The sequence below is a fragment of the Hypanus sabinus genome, chromosome 17 (genome assembly GCF_030144855.1).
Source record: "Hypanus sabinus isolate sHypSab1 chromosome 17, sHypSab1.hap1, whole genome shotgun sequence".
In the NCBI taxonomy this organism is placed as follows: Eukaryota; Metazoa; Chordata; class Chondrichthyes; order Myliobatiformes; family Dasyatidae; genus Hypanus; species Hypanus sabinus.
The window spans coordinates 24,921,885-24,945,810 of NC_082722.1; the positions used below are offsets into that span (position 1 = coordinate 24,921,885).

Genomic DNA, 23,926 nt, shown 5'->3' on the forward strand with positions numbered 1-23,926 from the left:
GCTTTGGGCCCTTTTCCTTTTTTGTTATTTTGAAACTGTAAAAGATGGAAATAAATAAAATCACAAAATGCTGGCAGAACTCAGCAGGCCAGACAGCATCTATGGAAGCAGGTAGTGACGATGTTTCGGGCCGAAACCCTTCATCAGGAGTGAAGTAACATGGGGTGGTTGAGTGGGGATAAGAAGTGGGGGGAGGGATGAAGTAGAGAGCTGGGAAGTGATAGCATCCGTGAAAACAAACAGTCAACGTTTCGGGCCAAGACTCTTCATCAGGACGTTTTGTTTCCATGGATGCTGCCCGACCTGCTAAGTTCCTCCGGCATGTTGTGCGTGTTGCTTTGACCCCAGCATCTGCGAAGTATTTTGTGTTTACTGCAAGACTCTTAGCTGGCTACAGAAAGTGTTTACAAGCTGTGATACTTGCCAGAGGGGATGTTACTAAGTACTGACCATGCAGGGTGCCCAAATTTTTGCTTTGGGCCCTTTTCCTTTTTTATTTATTTCCTTGTTATTTTGAAACTGTAAAGGATGGAAATAAAAAAGTAATCTTGCTTAAAATATTAAAGAAATGTGTCATCTTTAACTTTATGCCTTTTGGAAATCAGGTCATCTTTTACTCGCTTAGCTATTCACAGTAACAGAAATTTTGACTAGGTGTGCCCAGACTTTTGCACGCCACTGTACATGTAGCCAGCAAAAAGATTTGTGAATGCCTATGCCTGCTCCTTTGATTTGTAGAAAGTAGGAGGAATCAAAAGAGAAGGTAAGGTGGGAACAAGGTCTGCCTGGCAGATGAGCCTCTTTGATGAGGATTTGGTTGTGTTATAGTAAGCACTAGGCTTGAGCTGATGATTTGTCTTTCCATATGATTCAAACAATAGTTTGCTGAAAACTAACTATGAATGTATTCTTGCTACTTCGAGTATCTGCAGTGTTGATAATTGTAATGCAGCACAAAAATACACAGACCATGTAACACCCATTGACACTAATTGACATTTAATCCTTTTTTTATTCCCCCCCTCTTTTATCCCCTGCCCTCCTACACCCCCAACAGGATTTAACGCTCATCCACACAATGGTTGCAATTTATACTGGCCAAGCTACCTACTAACCCGCACTCCTTTGGGAGATATAAAGTCTGAATACCCAAAGGAAGCCATTGTGGTCACAGAACTTATAAACTACTTGGGCAGTACCTTTGTTCTGGATTAAACCTCCATCACTGGGCACAGAGGATAGTAATGATCAAGTCATGTCCTTGTCTGGTTGAAAAGGAAGGGGGAAGAAACGAATTACATGCAATATGTAAAAGCCTAGTATTGTCTTTTGAATAAAGGCTGATGTTTTAGAAATTGAACTAAAAGTCTACTTTGTGTAGGCTTTCATTGCTGCATGATTCTGGTACCCATTCTGTTCAGTTGAAATTGAAACTCCTTTCTCAATGCTATTGTTTACCAGGTACTATGTGCTGCAACTAAACACACAATTAAAGCATTTACAAGTAATGACTTGTAAATCTAGGGAGATTCCTTTTCAAGTTATAAAGTGGATTTTAGACCTTGTTAAATATTGATCAATAGGATAAATCTGATATGTTTATTCTTGAAACTAGAGGGACGATTCATGTAATTAAATGGGAATAGATTTATCCTCATCTCGACGAATGATTGCATTTGTTACATTAATGGCTAAAAGATCTATTTTATTGAATTGGAAAGAAATTAATCCTCCAACTATAGTTCAGTGGTTTTCTCAAACTATCTCTTACTTGAGCTTAGAAAAAATTAGAAGTGTTATTTTTGATCCTTCAGTTAAATTTGAAGAAACTTGGAGACCATTTATTCAACATTTTCATGAGTTAAATTGTCTTTTCCTAAACCTCACTTTTATTATCCTTAATTATTTGGATGGAGGTTCAGAGTTATTGGCACTACTGTATATATTTGACATTATGCAATGGCCCATGTTGGTTAGTGTTTTTTTTCTTTTTTTGGAGTTTTTTAATTTTTGTTCATAAATACTATGAGTTTGGGAGGTTATATATATTGATTATCATATATTTGAATGCCTACTTAAACTATTAACAATGTACTCTCAAGCTCTCTATTCATGTTTCATTTATGTTTGCTTAAAAATTAATAAAAAGATTTAAAAGGAAAGGAAAGGGAACAGATTCATAGGCAGGGATATTAGGCTTGGCCTGTCTTTAGATAATACAAACAACTTGATGCATTTTAATATACTTAATTAAGTAGGAAATGTTTCTGAACAATGAGATTTGAAAGGTGTGGCGAGCCTATAATATGCATCCCCAAAATGACACGCGCAAAGAATTTGTTGGGACACTGTGCAGTGCTGCCCTCGATTCTTTAAGCTCCACCCAAAATTTACAAAAAGATGGGTAATATTTATCTTTACTGCCAAATGAAACATTGAATAACTTTTTACAACTCAATAGCAGTGAGATGTTTTCAGAGGTTTAGAGCCAGCTAGATGATTGCATGAACATCCTTGCATACCTGGTGTACACATCAGTATTTGGATTGTAAATGGTTGGGCTAGTTGGCATTGGCTTTGCTCTGTGTATAATTTTTCTCTGTCATTTGAGTATGAGCACTGGATATTCAATGATAATGGGTAAATACTAAATGTAGTTTAGTGTTTCCATGTATATTTATGTGAGGCATTGTTTTCAGTGATTACCTTGGTCAGGTCAAATTATGGGAGTAGACTTATTAATGCAATGGGTACTATGTACATTGCAATCAAAACAACAAAATACAAGCTGAATGTGAAATATTTATCACCGTTAGTATAGCAACAGATTTGTCACTGAGTAACAATGCACACAAAATGCTGGTGGAACACAGCAGGCCAAGCAGCATCTATAAGGAGAAGCACTGTCAACGTTTCAGGCTGAGACCACTGAAAGGAAAGATAGTAAGAGATTTGAAAGTAGTGGGGGGAGGGGGAAATGCGAAATGATAGGAGAAGACTGGAGATGGTGGAATGAAGCTAAGAGCTGGAAAGGTGATTGGCGAAAGTGATACAGAGCTGGAGAAGGGAAAGGATCACGGGACGGGAGGCCTCGGGAGAAAGAAAGGGAGGGGAGGGGAAGCACCAGAGGGAGATGGAGAATAGGCAGAGTGATGGGCAGAGGGAGAGATTTAAAAAAAACAAATATGTCAGGGATAGGGTAAGGAGGGGAGGAGGGGCATTAACAGAAGTTAGAGAAGTCAATGTTCATGCCATCAGGTTGGAGATTACCCAACTGGTATATAAGGTGTTGTTCCTCCAACCTGAGTTTGGATTCATTTTGACAGTAGAGGAGGCCATGGATAGACATATCAGATTGGGAATGGGAATGGGACGTGGAATTAAAATGTGTGGCCACTGGGAGATCCTGCTTTCTCTGGCGGACCGAGCGTAGGTGTTCAGCGAAACGGTCTCCCAGTCTGCGTCAGATCTCACCAATATGTAAAAGGCCACACCGGGAGCACCGGACACAGTATACCACACCAGCGGACTCACAGGTGAAGTGTCGCCTCACCTGGAAGGACTGTCTGGGGCCCTGAATGGTGGTGAGGGAGGAAGTGTAAGGGCAGGTGTAGCACTTGTTCCGCTTACAAGGATAAGTGCCAGGAGGGAGATCAGTGGGAAGGGATGGGGGTGGGGGGGGGGAAGAGTGGACGAGGGAGTGGCGTAGGGAGCGATCCCTGCAGAAAGCAGAAAGGTGGGGGAAAGGGAAAGATGTTCTTGGTAGTGGGATCCTGTTGGAGGTGGTGGAAGTTACTGAGAATTATACATTGAACCTGGAGGCTGGTGGGGTGGTAGGTGAGGACAAGGGGAACCCTATCCTGATTGGGGTGGCGGGTGGATGGGGTGAGGGCAGATGTGCAGGAAATTGGAGAGATGAGTTTGAAAGCAGAGTTGATGGTGGAAGAAGGGAAGCCCCTTTTGTTTAAAAAAGGAAGCCATCTCCTTCATCCTGGAATGAAAAGCCTCATCCTGAGAGCAGATGCGGCGGAGACGGAGGGATTGTGAGAAGGGGATAGCATTTTTGCAAGAGACAGGGTGGGAAGAGGAATAGTCCAGGTAGCTGTGGGAGTCTGTTGGCTTATAGTAGATATCAGTAGATAGGCCGTCTCCAGAGATGGAGACAGAAAGATCAAGAAAGGGGAGGGAGGTGTCGGAAGTGGACCAGGTAAATTTGAGGGCAGGGTGAAAGTTGGAGGCAAAGTTAATGAAGTCAATGAGCTCAGCATGCGTGCAGGAGGCAGCACCAATGCAGTCATCGATGTAGCGAAGGAAAAGAGGAGCATGGGCATGGATACCCGTATAGACTTGGAACATGGACTGTTCCACAAAGCCAACAAAAAAGGCAGGTATAACTGGGACCCATGCGGGTGCCCATGGCTACACCCTTGGTTTGGAGGAAGTGGGAGGAGCCAAAGGAGAAATTATTGAAGTTCGGGTACACTATGACGCTGAACTCTCCTTCCATCAGCTCCATCTCCGAGCTTATTTCTTTGGCAAGGACTCTCCTACCCCCACCAATGACCCCTTCTCCCGTCTTCAACCCTTCTCCTCTTCATGGACACCCCGCTCTGGTCTTCTGCCTGCTCTGGATCTCTTTATTCCTATCATTTCGCATTTCCCCCTCCCCCCACTACTTTCAAATCTCTTACTGTCTTTCCTTTCCGTTAGTCCTGACGAAGGGACTCGGCCCAAAACATCGACAGTGTTTCTCCTTATAGATGCTGCCTGGCCTGCTGTGTTCCACCAGCATTTTGTGTGTGTTGTTTGAATTTCCAGCATCTGCAGATTTCCTCCTGTTTTCTCTGAGTAAAAAGTGTTTATTTTCCTTAATCTTTTACAAATATGCAAAAAAGCTTACTTAACTTTTTAGTAATACTATCTAGAAACATAGAAACACTACAGCACAATACAGGCTCTCCCGGCCCACAATGCTGTGCCAAACATGTACTTACTTTAGAAATTATTTGCCTTTATTGTTTAGAAATTGTTATTTTTCAATGATCTATTGAAAGGATTAATATTAATTTTTGGACACATTTTCTAAAATATTTCATTTAGTTCAATCTGTCATTACAAATTTTAAAATAATAAAACAATGAATACACTTAAATAAGCAACAGGACTCATCCTTTTTCCTTAAAGTCCATAATTATTAGTAATTCACTAATCAATAATTATCTCTGCTCAGAATTACCATGGGAAGTGATAGAATTTTTATTAAAGACTATGGCTAATTTGGACACAAGAAGGTTCCCAAGAAGTTTTGCCACCCTTTGTCTAGTATAATACTTAAATGTTTCAGTTCCTGATCATTTTGTGCTTCCATTTACATCACAAATTGCAACATACCAAATTTAATTGTGATTATCTGTAAAGTGCAGGTGTATTTGTTATGTAGTGCTCTGGTTATGATTTCTACTGCTATTTTTTGTAAGAGGAACTTGTCCTTTTGGAAGGAGTGTTTTGGCTTTGGCTAAAGATGAGGAGCCATTTTGTCCAACTTAGGAAAATGTGTCAACCAACCAGATTGTGGGATATGAGAGATGTTTCTAGAGGGCTGTGGGGAAGAGTTTTCTGAAGAACAGTAATCTGGTTAGGGATCTCTTTGGTGGGAGCTACAGAGCAGGACACTAAGGAAGATGCCACAAAATGCCATTGGAAGGAGAATCCCCATTGCAAGAAGTGCTTTGTTCAGATGATTTCTCCAAGCAGGAAGGGTCAATACTCCTGAGAGAACCAGTTGATGGGAGATGGTCTTTGAGGGAAGTTCAGAATGTGGGTGGGTGCTTTCATGCAGGCTGTGGATCCAGCGCCTGAGTAAAGAGATACTTCCCCATCCACTCCAGAATGAGCTCCAACGTTTGTGTGCACATTGGATTGGTTTAACTGTAATAGGCTGTTCTTTATTTCTTTTTCTGTAACTATTATTAAAGTTGAAAATTTGGTAAATATGCTTCATAATTTTACACTGTGCGTGACCTATCATTTTTGGGCTACCAATAACTGTGTTTGGGCAGTATTTACATGGTATTTGCTACAGTCTATGTTCTTAAGAGTAACATCCTAATTTTCCTGTTTGGTTGAACCCAAAATCATACCAACCCCAGACATGTATTGTTTATGAAAGGTGGCCCTCTCACCCCTAAGTTACCTGGTTATTAGCAGAGTTGGGTATGAGCCCTGATGAGAGGGTTGCAGTTATGATTTCCAATGCATATTTATGATTTTCAAGAAAAGCCAGTATAATCATTGTCTTCCTGAAAAGGCTGGTTCAGTTAATCGTATTTGGCCAAACAAAACCTACAAATTGTAGATGACTCATTGTTGTACAGTACACCCCTTTTAGTTGAAAGAAAACCATGAATTTAATAAAAACTCTTGTTAAGATTTCTTCCAGGCTTCCTGTTGCAATGATAGTATTTGGGGATTGTGGCTTTTGGTACAGTGTGCTGAACTATTTCTTTGTTTCTTTTAGTGATCAAGAGCCTCCATATTCAATGATCACTTTGCATGAAATGGCAGAAACAGGTAAGTTCTGAACTGAACTAAAGTCACTAACTACAAATTGTGTTAATAAAATAACTAATTCAGTGACTTATTGCTTAGAATATACAACATAAAGATTTGAAATAAGATATCTCAGTAATAGCCACACTCATTGCTGTGAACACAATTGAAGTTCATGGATCTGTCACTGACTCTAAAGTCCTTGGTTTCATTTCCTCCCTTAGAATAATTATTTGGTTTCTCAGATTTCTTAAATACCCCACCTCTTTCTCCTTCTGATTATAGTTTCACTTCAGTAGCTTTGTAATGATAAAGCTATGATTTTTCCTGAAAATTATGAAAAATTGCATTAATTTTTTGAAAAATAACAGCAAAATAGATTTTATAAATAATTGATGGAAATTGTAGTATTTTTTGTGTGGAATTTTACAATTTAGAAAGACCAGTTGAGTGTTTTTATCCTTGGATCATTCCATTTTTTTTACTTTTATATTCATTTCCACACATAATTATCTAACCTCCATGTCAATGCAACTGATATTCTCAACCATTTTGTGTGGAAAGGCATTTATTTGAGAATGAAGTTTAAGCCAATTTAAATATTTTTAGAAAAAATCTATTGATTTGAACTGAAATACATGGTTTTTATATGTGTAACAGGACTTGCTTGGCCCTCATTGCCAACTTAGAACATTGGGGCTTTATCTTATGATATAGAATGTATGGCTAGGCACTTCTAGTGCTGAAAGTAGAGTTTGTTTTACTCTGGGAATTTGTAAACTTTAAAAAAAACACTCAGTGTAAGCGACCTTCCTTTCAGTAGAGCTGATCTCAATTTGTAATTTTGATATTGTTTGTATGATGCAGAGCTATGTGTACTGGAATGAATCTGGATTTGATGATTACTTGTTGGTGAAATTGAGTTAAAACAAGTACAAGTGGTTAAAATGAATGAAATACGCCCATTGCTGCAATTGGTAGAATTTTCTCCTGTTTTGGGTTGGACGGTTGATTTTTGAAAAATGGGCATTTCTGGGCAGTTGTAACATTTCTTTTAAAAAAAAATCAAAGAATGTCTGTTCTGACTAGACTGGTATTTATTACCTGATTTATGGTTTGTTGTCTTGGATTGCTAGAATAGCATTTTAAATAAAATTGAATAGCATGCAATGCCACTTGAGGCAATAGTTAAGAGGCTACTGCACTGACTTGAGATTGTAGTCCTAAGTAGTTTAAGCCACACAAGGACAAATGGTTTCCTTCCTGAAACAACACAATTCAAACAAGCTGAGTTTACAGCTTTTTTTTCCATAAGACCACAAGATATAGGAGCAGAATTAGGCTGTTTGCCCATCAAGCCTGCTTGGCCATTTCATCATGGTTGATTCATTTTGTCTCTCAGCTCCAATCTCCTGTCTTCTTCATGGATCCCTTCATGCCCTGACTAACCAAGAATCTATCAACCTCTGCCTTAAATATAACTAGTTACCTATGGCAATGAATTCCACAGATTCACCACTCTCTGCCTAAGAAATTCCTCTTCGTATCTATTTTAAAAGGACCCCCCTCTATTCTGAGTCTTAGACTCTCCCACCATAGGAAACATCTTCTCCACATTCACTCTATCAAGGTCTTTCAACATTGGACAGGTTTCAATTAGGTCACCCCTCATTCATCTGAATTCCAGTCAGTCTAACCCCAGAGCCTTCAAAGTCTCTTTATGTGAAAAGCCATTTAAACCTGGAATAATTTTCGTGAGCCTCCTTTGAAACCCCTCCAGTGTCAGCACATCCTTTGAAGTTAAGGGACCCCAAAATGCTCCAAGTGAAGTCTCGCCAGTGCTTTATAAAACCTCAACATTACATTATTGCTTTTACATTCTAGACTTCTTGAAATGAATGCTAACATTACCCTCCCTTACCACACACTCAACCTGCAAATTAATTGTTAGGGAATCCTGCACAAGGAGTCCCCTAGTCCCTTTGCACCTCAGATTTTCTCTCCATTTAGAAGATAGTGTACGCTTTTATTTCTTCTATCAAACTGCAGGACCATGCACTTCCCAACATTGTATTCTGTCTCTTTGCCCATTCTCCAAATTTGTCTTAAGTCCTTCTGTAGCCGCTCTACTTCCTCAAAACTACCTGCCCCTCCACCTATTTTCATGTCATCTGCTAACTTTGGCAACCATCATCCATATCATTGACATATAGCATAAAAAGAATTGGTCCCTACCCAGATGCTTGTGGAATACCACTAGTTACCAGCAGCCAACTGGAAAACCTCCCTTTATTCCCACTCTTTGCCTCCTGCCAATCAGCCACTGCTTTACCTATGCAAGTATCTTTCTTGTAATACCATGGCTCTTAACTTGTTAAGCAGCTTTATGTGTGATATTTTGTCAAAGGCCTTACGAAAATCCAAGTACACAACATCCACTGATTCTACTTTGTCTAACCTGCTTGTAAGTTTTTTCCAAGGAATTCCAACAGATTTGTCAGGCAATTTTTTCCCTTCAGAAAACGTGCCTCCAAGTACCCCAAAAACACATCCATAACAAATGATTCTAACATCTTCCCAACCACTGAGGTCAGACTAGCCTATAATTTCCTTTCTTCTGCCCCTCTCCCTTGAAGAGTGAAGTGACATTTGCAATTTTCCAGTCTTCTGGAACCATTCCAGAATCTAGTGTTTCTTGAAAGATCGTTGCTAATGTCTCCACAATTTCTTCAGCCACCTTCTTCAGAACCCTGGGGTATACACTATCCAGTCCAGGTGACTTATCTACCATCAAATCTTTTAGTTTCCCAAGCACATTTTCTATAATAATGACAACTTCATACACTTCTGCCCCCTGACACTCTCGAACTTCTGGCATACTGCTGGTGTCTTCCACAGTGAAGACTGATGCAAAATACTTACTCAGTTTGTCTGCTATTTCCTTGCCTATCATTGCTACCTTTTCAGCATCGATTTCTAGGGGACCGATATCCACTCTCGCCTGTTTTATACTTTTTATATCTGAAGAAACTTTTGGTATCATCTTTCATATTTAATGTTATAATTTATATTATTGGCTGGCTTTTGTATTTCATCTTACCTTTGTTTAGTTGCCTTCTGTTGGTTTTTAAAAGCTTCCCTATCCTTTAACTTCCCACTAATTTTTGCCCTATGATATACCCTCTCTTTGGTTTTTATGTTGGCTTTGACTTCCCTTGGGAGCCACGGTTGTGTCATCTTGTCTTTAGAATACTTCCTCCTCTTTGGGATGTATATATCCTGTGCTTTCTGAATTGCTTCAGAAATTGCAGCCTTTACTGCTCTGGCGTCATCCCCGCCAGTGTTCTTTTCCAATCAATTTTGGCCAGCTCCTCTCTTGAGCCTCTTTACTACACTGTAATACTGATACATCTGACTTTAGCTTCTCCTCAAATTTCAGGGTGAATTCAAGCTTATTATGATCACTTACCCCTAAGGGTTCTTTTACCTTAAGCTCTTTAATCAATTACAGTTCATTGCGCAACAACCAATCCAGAATAGCTGGTCCCCTAGTGGTCTCAATCACAAGCTGCTCAAAAAAAGCCATCTTATAGGCATTCTAGAAATTCCCCTTCTTGAAATCCAGCACCAACCTGATTTTCCCAATCTACCTGTATAGTAATATCCCCCATTGTCAACCTGAAATTATTAACCTGCTCAGTTGAAGAAAAACACCAGAGACACGAAATTACCTCTGAAGCAGTTTTTATTCAGAGAGGAGTTCGCAGCCCCACGCACTTCGGGCGTAAGGTAGCCAACTCCCAATTTGTCGGTTTACAAAGGTCATACTTACACCCAAAAGCAGGGTACCACATTTCGCAAATATGGTTACTGATTCAAATTCATCGATTGATTGGCTATTGCATAGCTAAGCACGCAAAATACTCGGAATAAGCATGGACGCAAGCAAAACACTCAAAATAGGTATATAGCTCAAAATACTTTGCCAAACACATTGTCTTGTGGTCGCAGGTTCCCTTTTCTTTGTGGTAGCCACATGCTATTCGGCACCTTATTTTAGCTACTTCCCCAATAACGTATTCTCTCCCTGGTCCTGTCTACATATTTTGCTACGCTTACCCCTCGCCCACCCCTTCTACACATACCCCTTACCCTCTTCACATTTTCACCATGACTATTGTAGCATTACTCTTTTGGCATCCGTGTTCTATCTTCCATTGTAATTTGTGGACTACATCCTTACGGCTGTTTGGGGGTCTTTATAACACTAATCAGGGTCTTTTTACTCTTGCAGTTCCTTAACTCTACCCACAACAATTTAACACCTGATCCTGTGTCACCTCTTTTTAATGATTTTATTTTATTTTTTGTTACCAACAGAGCCATAGCTCCTCTACCCTTAGGCCATTCAGCCCATTGTGTCTGCTCTGCCTTTACGGATCCCACTCAACCCCTACACTTGCCTCCTTGCCCTATCCTTTGATAAGATGCAATGTGTATCCTTGGAATTTAAGTTCCCAGCTGTAATCTTCTTACAGCCATGATTCAGTGATGCCCATAACATCATTCATGTAATCTGTAACTGCTACAAGTTCATCTACCTTATGTCATTGTTGGATCTTTGTTTAATTTCTGATCCTTGGGGTTCATCTGGTGAGTAGTCTTGATTTCAGTTGATTTTAGAGCACAGCTGAATATACAAATACGAAGCAAACTAAATAGTTGAAAAACGATATTAGGAGGGGAATTAATACTGAAGAGTGTAAGAAATGAATTTTTAAAAAGGCACTTTCACTTTCATAAGATAAAGAAAATTCCTTAGAGATGAATTAGTTAATAGACTATATAATTAAATTACATCACATAGGTAATATGTTAATACTTAGCCAATAAAATGTGAGAAAGACGATAAACCATTAATTTAGCTGCTGTACTGCTTTCTGTCAGCAGATTTGATTTTCTTTGCTAGAGGAAAACTGTGTGCTTTTGCCTCCCATTCCACTACTGTTCTTCTCATTAATCCATTGGCCTTATTCTGAGAACCTATTCTTATTTGTTCATTCCTTATATTATCTAAGCTGAAAATCACTTTGAGTGTTTAAGCTAAACACTTCAGCTTTCTGTGTGAATTAACAGATAGGCTTCCAGGTGCCAATCACTAGTAGTTCTTATGTTAGCAGTAGAAGAGCAAGTATTCAAAGATAATTTAAGCTTCATATCTCATTCAAGATGCTCTGATAGCATCATAAATTGAGTTTTGTATTACTCCATGTATATTGTGGAGAAGTCTGTAAGGTGGAAGTCGAGAACCTAATTTTTTCCATGAGATTTGAGATTACTTCAACTAGCTGTAGTAAGTTCCACAAGCTGAGTAGTTTGTCACTTGTCCACATCTAAACATTGAAAACTGTTTCGTGAATCGGTAGTTGACATCAAAAGTCATACGTGACAACGTAGGCACCACGGTATCAAAGCAGTTAGCACGATGCTTTGACAGAGTTCCAGAGTTCAGGGTACAATTATGGCTTCGGTCTGTAAGAAGTTATCTTGTGAACTGCATGGGTTTCCTCTGGGTGCTCCAGTTTCCTTCTGCAGTCCAAAGATGACAACTGGTTAGTTGGTCATTGTAAATTGTCCTGTGATTAGGTATTAAAATAGATGGGTTGTGCTGGGTGGTAAGGCTTGCTGGGCTGGAAAGGTCTGTTCTGTGCTGTATTTCTAAATAAAGTAAGTACTTGCTTACAGTTGCATTTATTGCCGTAGTTAGACATATGATATTTGGAGCTGCTTTTTTTTGCCTTTTCTAATCTGTTAACCATATGGTTTGTACCATTGAGCCTATGCAGTCTATCTGTAGTCCAGTTAATGAAAACTCTAACTACGTGTTGCAGTAAATAATGACCAAATATGTGAGCTTTCTGTAATATGCTTTAAGTATTAATTAACCAAACTGAAGGACAAATGCCATTTTAGGTTTGTAATTAACCAAACTGAAGGACAAATGCCATTTTAGTCCTGACGAAGGGTCTCGGCCCGAAACGTCGACAGCTCTTCTCACTATAGATGCTGCCTGGCCTGCTGTGTTCCACCAGCATTTTGTGTGTGTTGTTGTTTGAATTTCCAGCATCTGCAGATTTCCTCGTGTTTGGACAAATGCCATTTTAGGTTTGGTAGTTTTTCCCTTTTTGTCCATAATCGCCAGTATAGGATACGCGAGACTAAGCTGACTGGAATTCTACTTTTAATAATGGGCAAAAACTTAAAAATCTTGTACCAGCCCAGATTTTATTGGTTTTTATTTTTAAACTTCCCTCTCAAGAGCTTTCCTTTTGAAGTTGTCAGGCAAAAGGTTCAATTTTGAACTTCTAATTGATAAGTAGGATGACAGCAATGATCGCAAATGGGAGTGTGCACTGTGGTTTAATAACATTTAAAATTGATGTTCAAAATCTGATTTTAAAGTTTTCCTATCTAATTTTAAGGTTGAAAGAATTGTGCTACATGGTGAAAATCTACCTGCAATTGTTTTGATTTAATGGACATAATACAGCATGTTGATAAGTGGTGTGGGTTTAATAAATTGTGGAGATTTTTGTGCATCTTTATAGTGCACATTACCAGTTTGAACAGTGGTGTAGATTCTCACAGACATTCATAACTGAACGTTTGCAAAAGACGTTGTTGGTACAAATGGCAAACAGGTTTATGTGCAATGCTACTTGGCCTTTATTTTCTTTAGGACATTGAGAAGAAAGTTTCCCTGACTTGGTCATTCCCAGAATCTCTTTAATTCTGGTGTTCTGAGTTTGTGTATGTACAATGAGATGTAGAGTATTGGTTGTGTTAATCTGGTTTAATGGGTCTAAATGGGCCAGATGTGTTGACTAGGTACAAGCAAGATAAAACCTGCAGATGCTGGAAATCTAAACCACATGCACATAATGCTGGATGAACTCTGCAAGCCAGGCAACATTTAGGAAAAGAGTACAGTCGCCATTTTGGGTTGAAAGCCTCAGCCCAAAACGTTGACTGTACTGTTCCTCAATGCTGCCTGGCCTGCTGAGTTCCTCCAGCATTTTGAATGCGTTGTGTAGACTAGCTGTTTTTTTTAATGTAGGTTGGTGACTAACAGAACCTTTGGACTCATCTTGTTTTATCTTCTAGTTTTATTCCTGAAGGTGGTTTAAATTGATTTGCATATTGCACACTTTACAATTAAAATATGTATTGCTTAATTAGAAAAGTAGCAGTGTTCCCAATCAGATAATGTTCATCGAGCAGTGGCATTGAGAAATCTTTCTTCCATTAATGAAGATTGCGCCTGCATAGGACTTGTTATATTTTTTTAAATAGTCTCTTAAATCAGGCCTGCAACTGTGCCTCATGATCAATTATCCAATCAGAGTGGTTGTGCTGTTAACAAGATTTGCATAATTGAGAACTACAGTCACTTTTTCCTCCCATTGTCTTTTATCTTCCTCATGATGCCATCTCCAATCAAGAAACAGTCTATCCCAATGCATCTCAAATCACAGAAACTTCAAACTGGTTTGTTTCAAGGAAACCCTGCCCAATTTCCACCAGCATACAGCCTGTAGCACTAGAGGTCCCAGCACACGAGACCACTGTTATACTAAGATAATGAATGTCTACCAGTCTGCATTTTGGTAAATCAGATCTCTTGGCTGTCCTTTTACCTGTATACAGGCAGAGGCTAGAGGACAAGGCTGCAGAGATTAGGACAACAAAGAGGTAGTCAGAGGAGCAGCTACAGGATTGTTTTGAGTTGGTGGATTGGGCCTTGCTTAGGGAATCAGCTGTGATTTGAATGAATACTCCATGGATATCACAGACTTTACTATAGCAAAACACAAAATGCTGGAGGAACTCAGCAGGCCAAGCAGCATCTATTGGGGGGGGGGGGGGGAAGTACAGTCAACGTTTAGGGCTGAGACCCTTCGGTATGTGACAACAGGGCTTCAAGCAGTTGAGCTCAATGCCTTCTGTGCTTGCTTTGATCAGACAAGGTGCAACAGTCATGAACTCCTACAGCCCCTAATGATCTTGGGCTTTAATCTCAGAGGCTGATGTGTGAGCAGCCTTCTGGAGGGTGAACCCAAGAAAAGCATCTGACCCAGGCAAAGTTTTCACTGAGATCTTTAACCTCTTGCTTCGGCAGTATGAGGTACCCACCTGTTTTAAGCAGACTTCTCATAGACCAGTGCCTAAGAAGAAGAAAGTAACATGGTAACCTCAGTGGCTACCATCCAGTAGCACTTACATCCAGAGTGATGAAGAATTTTGAGAGGTTGGTGATGGAGCACATCAACTCCTGCCTGAGAAGTGACTTGAATCTATTCCAATTTGCCTAACAGAGCAATAGGTCTACAGCAGATGCCAACTCATGGGCCTTCACTCAACCCTGGAAAATGTGGACAGTAAAAATGCATCCATTAGGATGCTCTTTGTCGACAACAGCTCAGTGTTCAATGCCATTATCCCCTCAAAACTGATCAATAAGCTCCAAGATTTTCACCTCAGTTCCTCACTTGCAGACCCCAGTCACTTCGGATTGGCAAAAACATTTCCTCCATGACCTCCATCAGCACAGATACACCAAAAGGCTGTGTGCTTACCCTCTGCTCTACTCACTTTACACTTTGTGACTGTGTTTCTATGCACAGCTCAATGCCATACTCAAGTTTGCTGATGACATCACTGTCATAGGCCGAATGAAAGGTGGTGTTGAATCAGCATATTGGGGGGAAATTGTAAATCTGTCTGAGTGGTGCCACAACAACAACCTCTCACGCAATGTCAGCAAGACCAAGGCACTGATTATTGATTTCAGCAGAAGGAAACCAGAGGTCGATGAGGCATTCCTCTTTGAAGGATTAGAGGTGGAAAGGGCCATTAACTTTAAAGTCCTCGGTGTTATTATTTTGGAGGACCTGTTGTGCGCCCTGCATATAAATGGAATTACATAGAAAGCAACACACACAAAATGCTGGTGGAACACAGCAGACCAGGCAGCATCTTTAGAAAGAAGTACAGTTGACATTTTGGGCTGAGACCTTTTGTCAGGACTAACTGAAAGAAGAGATAGAGATCATCTTTGTTAGTCCTGATGAAGGGTCTCAGCCCGAAATGTCAGCTGTACTTCCTATAGATGTTCTCTGGCCTGCTGCATTCCACCAGCATTTTGTGTGTGTTGCTTGAATTTCCAGCAGATTTCCTCGTGTTTAAAGTGTCAGAATGCCTCTACTCCATTGGAGTTTACGAAGATTTGGTATGTCATCTAAAAAATTGACAGATTTCTGTAGATGTATAGTGGATAGTGTATTGACTGGCTGCATTACAGGTTGGTTGGAAACATCAATGCTCTTGAATCTGACAAAAAAATTATGGATATGGTCCAGTCCATTACAGGTAAAGCCCTCCCAACCATTGAGCACATCGATATGAAATGCTTACATAGGAAAGCAGCATCCATCATGTTGCATTGCTATCATTCAGTGATTGGAGTAAGTTGTATTGTGGTTGGTCACAAAGCTTTAAAATAGATAGAACCAATGGATTCTAATATGTATATAGCTGATGTTGTAATTTGAACAATGTCCAAAGGTCATTAAAAATCTTGAGTTCCTACTCATTTGAATTCAAAAGAAAATTTCTTTTTTTAAAATCCAGACCTTGAGATATGTAATTAAACAGGTTTCCTCCATGCATTGCCAAAATAAAACCATTGTTGGATTCTGGTGTTTAAATCCAAGGTTTTTTCAGAAGTCAGGAACGAGGCACAAAACTTGTTGCTTCACAATTGTTTTATTATGAGTTGATAGAACTGAGGAAGCTGAACAACAGTGACATGGAGAGCTAAGATTCAAGGATAAGAATATGGTACCTAGCACAAAACAGCTACTTTATACTCATAGAGAGGAGGAAAATTCCATTCTAATCTAGAGATAATAGTTCAATTAGAAAGTACTTGGTCAATACTGCAGTAAAAAGTTAACCAATGAGAAAAACAATTATTCACTTTATACGGAACTTTCCAGAGTTATATTTTGTATAACAATTAAAGGCATATTGAACTGGTATGCATATAAAGCAGGGGTTCCCAACCTTGGGTCCATGGATCCCTTGGTTAATGGTATTGGTCTGTGTCATAAAATAGGTTGGGAACCACTGGGACTACTTAAAATACAAGCAGATAATTAATTACAAGCAAAATGACAAAACAGTCAGACCCAACATCATCCAAAATGAAAATGAGACTTTCTGAAAATATGTATATTTAATTGACTTAGAGTGAGTCGAATTTAATGTTCATTCTGTTTTTTTTTGGTGACAGATGAAGGCTGGCTGGAAGTAGTGCAGTCGCTGATTAGAGTTATCCCTCTAGAAGATCCATTGGGGCCAGCTGTCATTACATTACTGCTTGATGAGTGTCCACTGCCAACCAAAGTGAGTAGCTCCTGACTAATTTTATTTATTTTAGTTAGCGATACAGTGCGAAGTAGTTCCTTACAGTCCTTCAAGCCATGCCACCTCAGCAGCCCCACAACACTGATTAACTCTAGATCTAATTACTGGACAATTTACAATGACCGGTTAACCTACCTAGTATGTCTTTGGGCTGTGGGAAGAAACAGGAGAAGCCAGGGAAAACGCATGCATTCCATGGGAGGGGCATGCAGAGACTGCTTTACAGAATGGCGCTGCAATTGAACTCTGAGCGCCCTGAGCTGCAATAACATTGCACTAACCGCTATGCTACTGTAGCACCCTTCTAGCCATGTTATAAAGTGCATACCACTTCCTAAAGTTTAGCACATTAAAATGTAAACATAAAAGATGGGCAAAAGATAAAAAATATATTTAAACTAGACTAACTTAAGAATAGATAGCACAACCATAATCATTACCAGTTCTACATACCTTTGTATATTATAATGGTTAGTCCCAATTTGGCAAAGTTTTGTACTTGAGGAGATGGGGATTTTAAGTAAATTGAGTACATTTGCAACAGCAAATTTTTCCATGGAAATTGTTCAATTTGTAATTATTTAAATTAATAAAACAATGTCAAATCTTTTTATCCTTGTTAGGATGCATTACAGAAACTATCAGAAATGTTGAATTTAAGTGCATCTCTAGCAAAACAGGATGCTTGCAATCCAGCTAAACATCGCAACACCACAGCAGTACTGGGATGTCTGGCTGAAAAGCTTGCAGGTATGACACCATTCTTATTCTCTACCTTTTGCATTCAGTAGAGGGTGAAGGTAATGGTCAACAGGGATATACAAAGTCCAGATCTTGAATTACTCCTAAATTTTCTTGTGAAATCAGAATGTTTAGAAATCAGTGCTATTCAACACTGGGGAGGGAAGCTGGGGGACAGGGTAGGAAGAGAAGTAAATTGTGAAAGAACCAGTCCTAAGGTTCCAACGTCAGGAGTGGATATTTTTGAAGTACCAAATTATGCTTAATTGAATATCTTTGGCATTCATTACGCAAGTCTGGTTTGCCAATGTGAGAAGGGTTGGTGGTGGGGGGGTGGGGGAGAGGGTAGATATTGAACAAGTTGGTGTAGGATTGCTATTATTGCACAGAGAATACAAAGGTTATCTATAGCATTTTCACACACTGATCCAGTTGTATATTGTGCACAATTTTTATAGGGGCACAACCTGCAATATGTATTCTTAGTGCTTATTCTAATATTTTTCAAAGTGGTCAGTTTGGTTAAGTATGGAAATGGAAGAGAAATGTGAGCTTTCAAATTTGTGGCATCATTGTTTACAGTACTCAATTTCCCAATGCGTCTGTTGGCTGTAATTTTCTCAAATACGTATGACTGTTTTAAACCCTGCAGATACTGCTTATCTTTAAGCAGGTGCTGTGAGCTGCTTTAAGAAGAAGAAAAGGAATCTTTTCAAAAGCGACATGTTTTCAGTAATTACTACCCTTTTTGGAGTTAGGATTGTAGAAGATTACTGCACATCAGTACTGAGGTGTCTCAGTTCATCATTATAATTTTATTTGCAGAGTACAGAGGTCTTTAAAGTACTTCCCTGTTTTTTTGTGTGAAAAATCAAACCCCTGGGGTAGTCCTGTGGATAAAAGTAAATAGTCATTTGGATGCCAGGTCTAATCTGGATAAAGCTACCAAATATCACCTATCAACTTCTAGCTAGTCTTTCGTCCCCTCCCCTCCTTGTTTATTTTCATTCCAGTCCTGAAGAACGGTCTTGGCCCGCAACATCAACTAAATTATTTATTTCCAGAGATGTTACATGACCTGCAGAGTTCCCCAGCATTTTTGTGTGTGTTGCTTTGGAAGAATTTCCAGCATCTGTAGAATCTCTTGTGCTTATGTAAAACTACTAAATGTTACTTTGGCTTTTGTTTGAATTCGAAACCCAGTGATCTAATTAATAATCCAGCTGTTTGTTTTCTGTGAGTATCCCTGCTTAGTGGTATTTTTATGATAATGTAATCAGTTGTTCTCCCCTTCCCTCCTGCCCATAGTTACCATGCCAGTGTGATTGATTATTTAAATGATTTGTGAAATTATCTGGGAAACCTGATGGTATTTTATCCATAAAGGTTAACTCCTGTAGTTCATTATTGTTACAGCATGGGTAGGAAATAAGTAGTCTTCAAATATTTTAGCATCATGCAAAGTACTATGTTGTACTTCAGAAAGGGTGAGGAAACAGAAATAGCCTGATCAGTTCTCTCAGAGATGTATTTTCTGTTTTCACAATGGTTGTCATTGAAGAATAGATTTTCCAAATTGAAAACTTCCTTTATTTTGTACGTACAATTACGTATTCTGAGTTTCTCTTAAATGGTCCAGTGGAAGGCTGTATTGGTATTGCACAACCTCCCTGAAGTGTTTCTGCAGTGTAATTACATCATTCTTGGGTTAATTGTGTGCTGCTTTTATTATGGGTGTGACATGGAAAGGAAAGTGTCAAAGGTAACCCAAAATCGTGTTTTTCTAACGCAGTGCTTTAACTTGTAGGTTCAAGAACAGTAATAGTTAACTTTGAAATTTAGAGAATGATCATTTCTTAAATTCCCTAAATCTTTGTACAGCAGTCAATTTCTGATAAACCAATTAAATTGTTCTGACAGAAGGTTACTTTAATAAGGTTTCCAATACTTGTAGGTCCTGCCAGCATTGGTCTTCTCAGCCCAGGCACTTTGGAATACTTACTGGAAAGTTTGGTGAGTATGAACAATGAATTATTAAGATTTTTAATGAACTGAGCAAATTCAGTAGTTCTATTTCATCTATTAATATTATAATTGGCAGCAGATTTAGTGTTTATTCACTGATTTGTACATACTGTAGTTCATGGAAAACTGCACAGATGATATTAAATGGGCTTCATTTTGGTTGAAACATTATATTTCCGGACTGAACCAAGAAGATGATGTTGGGATAGATGACCAAATGTTTGAACCATGTGGATGATTTAAGGAGCATCTTGGGCAAATAGGGTGCGAAGGTTTATAGGTGGTATTCCAGGGATCCAAGGTACAAATGCCAGCAATTGCTACAATTCTGGGACAGATGTAAATCGAGCCAGATCACTGCTTGTCATCTTGGTTGTGCAACACTGAACTGCTGGATTACTTACTATACTGAGTACGCAATATCAGTTTGTCATCCAAATCAGGATTATTCAAGATGTATTAGTGGAGATCAGTCAATTCACCCACTGCCTAAACATGTTCATTGATGTTTTTAGGCAGTTTTAGTATCAATTAATACATCTTAACTGAATAATTAAAGAATACAAGGAGCTGCGATGAGAAGTTGCTTAAGCCCAATATCTCACTGGCACCATCATTTACATGAGGCAACTCGAGGGCAACATCTACCATCAAAGATCCCATCGTCTAAGCCGTGCCATCTTGCAACTACCATGAGGCAGGAGTTACCGATTCCTGGAGTCCCACACCACCAGATTCAAGAACAGCTGCTACCCATCATTCATTGGTCTCAGTATGACCACTTTGCATTACAATAGGCGTTATTTGTTTTTGTTTTGTGTAATTTGTGTTCCTTATGAATGTTGTGCAGCTGATGCTATATATGCCTGTGATGCTGCTGTTTCCATTGCTTTGTGCATACATGTTCTTGTGCATATGACAATAAGTTTGCCTTTGACTATCATAAGTTGTACAGTGAACCATGAGCAAAAACTTTCTCTGCATCTGCGCCATTGACTACTTTGTCCCCCAAGAATCTATCCATAGGACACACCAATTTTTCATCTGTTCTGCCCCCTCAAAGATACTCATCCAAAATCTGTCAATTTCCTTCAGTACTCATGACTTCTAGCTTTAATAGCATTAGTTCTTAGCTGTCTGTGTATTGTCTGGTTGAACAGAAATTTTAAAATTAATCAAAAAAATAGGAAGATCCTCTCCACACTCTAATGAAGCCTTTCAACATTCAATAGGCTTCAATGAGAACACCCCCCCCCCCCATTCTTCTGTATTCCAGAGAGTACAGGGCCAGAGCTCTTCATTTTATAAGCCTTTCAATGCCAGAATCATATTTGTGAACCTCCTTTGAACTCTCTCCAATGTCAGCACATCCTTACTTGGATAAGGGGCCCAAAACTACTCTCAATACTCCCAAGTGAGGCCTCACCAGTGACTGGTCCTCTCAAAATAATGCTAACATTGTATTTCCCTTTCTCACCACTGACTCAACCTGCAAATTAACCTCCAGAGAATCCTGCATATGGACTCCCTAGTCCCTTTCCACCTTGGATTTTTAAATTTTCTCTCCATTTAGAAAATAGTCTACCCTTTTATTTCTTCTACCAAAATGCATACCCGTACACTTCCCAACACTGTTCCATCGACCACTTCTTTGCCCATTCTCCTAACCTGTCTAAGCTTTTCTGTATCCTCTTTGCAGCACTATCTGTGACTCCACCTATCTTTGTATCATTCACAAACTTGGCCACAAAGCCATCAATTCCATCATCCAAGTCAATGACATATAATGTAAAAAGAAGCTGTGTCAACATATTGCTCTGTGGAACACCACTAGTTATCAGTAGCCAACCAGAAAAGGCTCCCTTTATTCCCACTCGTTGCCTCTTGCCAATCAGTCAAAGGATACTCCATCTTCCCTGTAGTAATGTGGCTCTTAACTTGTTAAGCAGCCACATATGTGGCACCTTGTCAAAGGCCTTCTGAAAGTCCAAGTGCACAACATCCACTGATTCTCCTTTGTTAATCCTGCTTGTTATTTCTTCAAAGAATTACAACAGATTTGTCAGCCTAACTTTCCCCTTAATGAAGCCATGCTAACTTTAATCTATTTTATCATGTGCCTCTGAAACCACATCCTTAATAATTGACTCCCAACATCTTCCCATCCACCAAGGTCAGACTACTGGCCTATAGTTTTTCTTCTGCTTCTCTCCCTCAAAGAGCGGAGTGACATTTGTAATTTTCTGGTCCTCCAGAACCATGCCAGGATCCATTGATTCTTGAAATATCATTACTAATGCCTCCATGATCTCCTCAGCTACCTCCTTCAGAACCCTGGGGTGTAAACATCTGGCCCAGGTGACTTGTATACCTTCAGACCTTTCAGTTTCCCCAAGCACTTTTTCCATAGTAATGGCAGCTTCACTGACTTTTGCTCCCTGACATTCTCAAACTTCTGGCATACTGCTGGTGTCCTCCACAGTGAAGACTGATGCAAAAGACTATTCAGTTTGTCCACCATTTCCTTGTCCCCCATTACTACACCTCCAGCATCATTTTCCAAGCAGTCCAATATCTACACTTGCCTCTCTTTTACACTTCATATATCTGAAAAAACCTGGTATTGTGGCGACCCATTTCCTGGCACATCCGAACCAGCTCACAATTAGCCAGCGTTCCGGCTAAGGGAGATAGCCTGTGGGGATTTGTGAGCACAGAGCTTTGGAGCCTCTGCGCCACGGGGGGGAGGTTGAGGGAGGCTTAAAAGTGAGGCTGGGGATTTCGAATAAAGTTTTTCCTTCGACTGCAGTTACTGACTCCGTGTCGTAATTTTAGCGCTGCGTGTAGCACACCGCTACAGTATCTACTTAAATATTATTGCCTAGCTTCCCTTCGTATTCCGTTACTTCCTTCTTCATATTTTTTTTTAGTTGCCTTCTGTTGGTTTTTAAAAGCTTTCCAATCTTTTAAATTCCCACTAACTGTATTGTATGCCCTCTCTTTTGGCTTTTATGTTGGCTTTGACTTCTCTTGTCAGCCACATTTGTGTTAATCTTTAATGCTCTAGCAAACTTTCCTGCAAGGGTATTGGACTCCCTTGGGTTCAGCTGTTATCCATCCCTTTTGAATAGGTTGTATATTTCCCAGAAGTGATTCCAATGATCCAGAGATCTGCACCCTTTCTCCCTGCACCAGTTCTAGAGCCATGCATTCATCTGCCAAATCATTCTATTCTTACCCTCACTGGCATGTGACACAGGCAGCAATCTGGAGATTACTACCCTGGACGTCCTGATTTTTAACTTCCAAACTAGTTTCCCAAAATCCCTTCAGAACCCTTCATCTTTCTAAACTATGTTACCTATGTCATTGGTACTGATATGTACCAAGACCATTGGCTGCTTATCTTCCCCCTTTGGAATGCCATAATTATTGTCAACATGGATTTTCGTGAGCCATTTGACAAAGACTCTCATAGGAGGTTCTTGCAGAAGGTGGGGTGCATGGGATCCACAGTAAATGGGCTGTTTGTATTCAGATTTGATTTGCCCATTGAAGGCAGAGGGTAGTGGTTGATTGGACTCATTCTGGCTGGACGACTGTGACTCGTGGTGTTCTGCACGGGTCCGTACTAGGACTTCTCCTGTTTGCGATAAATGTCAGTGGTTTTTTTTAAGTTTGCAGATGATATGAAGATTATGTTGTGGATAGCGTAGAAGACTGGCAGAGGATATAGTGGGATATAGATCAGCTTTCTGAAGTTATATTCCAGTATTGACCCCACCTGGAGTACTGCATTCAGTTTATTCACCCAATTATAAGTATGTCAAGAGTTTCAAGAGGGTACAGAAGAGGGTTACCAAGTTTGCTGCCTGAATAGAGAGGGCATGTTCTATAACCGATTATGAGAGGGATAGATAGAGTAAATAGCCAGTATCCTTTACCAATGGTTGAAATGTCTAATACCAAACGTTTAAGGTAAGGGGGTAAGCTCAGAGGAGATATGCAGAGCACAAGATGGCAAACCTTGAAGTTGATGGGCTACAGTAGCAGAAGACCACACCTGGTTCCACTCCTGTAATTAATAAAGTGGCCACTGAGTGTACATGCTATATTTAATTCT

At 39.7% G+C, this 23,926-nt stretch overlaps 1 protein-coding gene across 2 annotated transcripts in view; it reads left to right on the forward strand.

Moving 5' to 3' along the window:
- The window catches only part of rspry1 (ring finger and SPRY domain containing 1), a 64,391-nt gene that overhangs the window by 19,908 nt on the left and 20,557 nt on the right, over positions 1-23,926 (forward strand). For both annotated transcript variants that reach the window (XM_059992697.1, XM_059992696.1), the window contains exons 2-5: positions 6,518-6,570; positions 16,904-17,016; positions 17,661-17,787; positions 19,733-19,791. In XM_059992697.1, the coding sequence (XP_059848680.1) occupies positions 6,518-6,570; positions 16,904-17,016; positions 17,661-17,787; positions 19,733-19,791 (352 nt within the window). The remainder of the gene's footprint in view (positions 1-6,517; positions 6,571-16,903; positions 17,017-17,660; positions 17,788-19,732; positions 19,792-23,926) is intronic.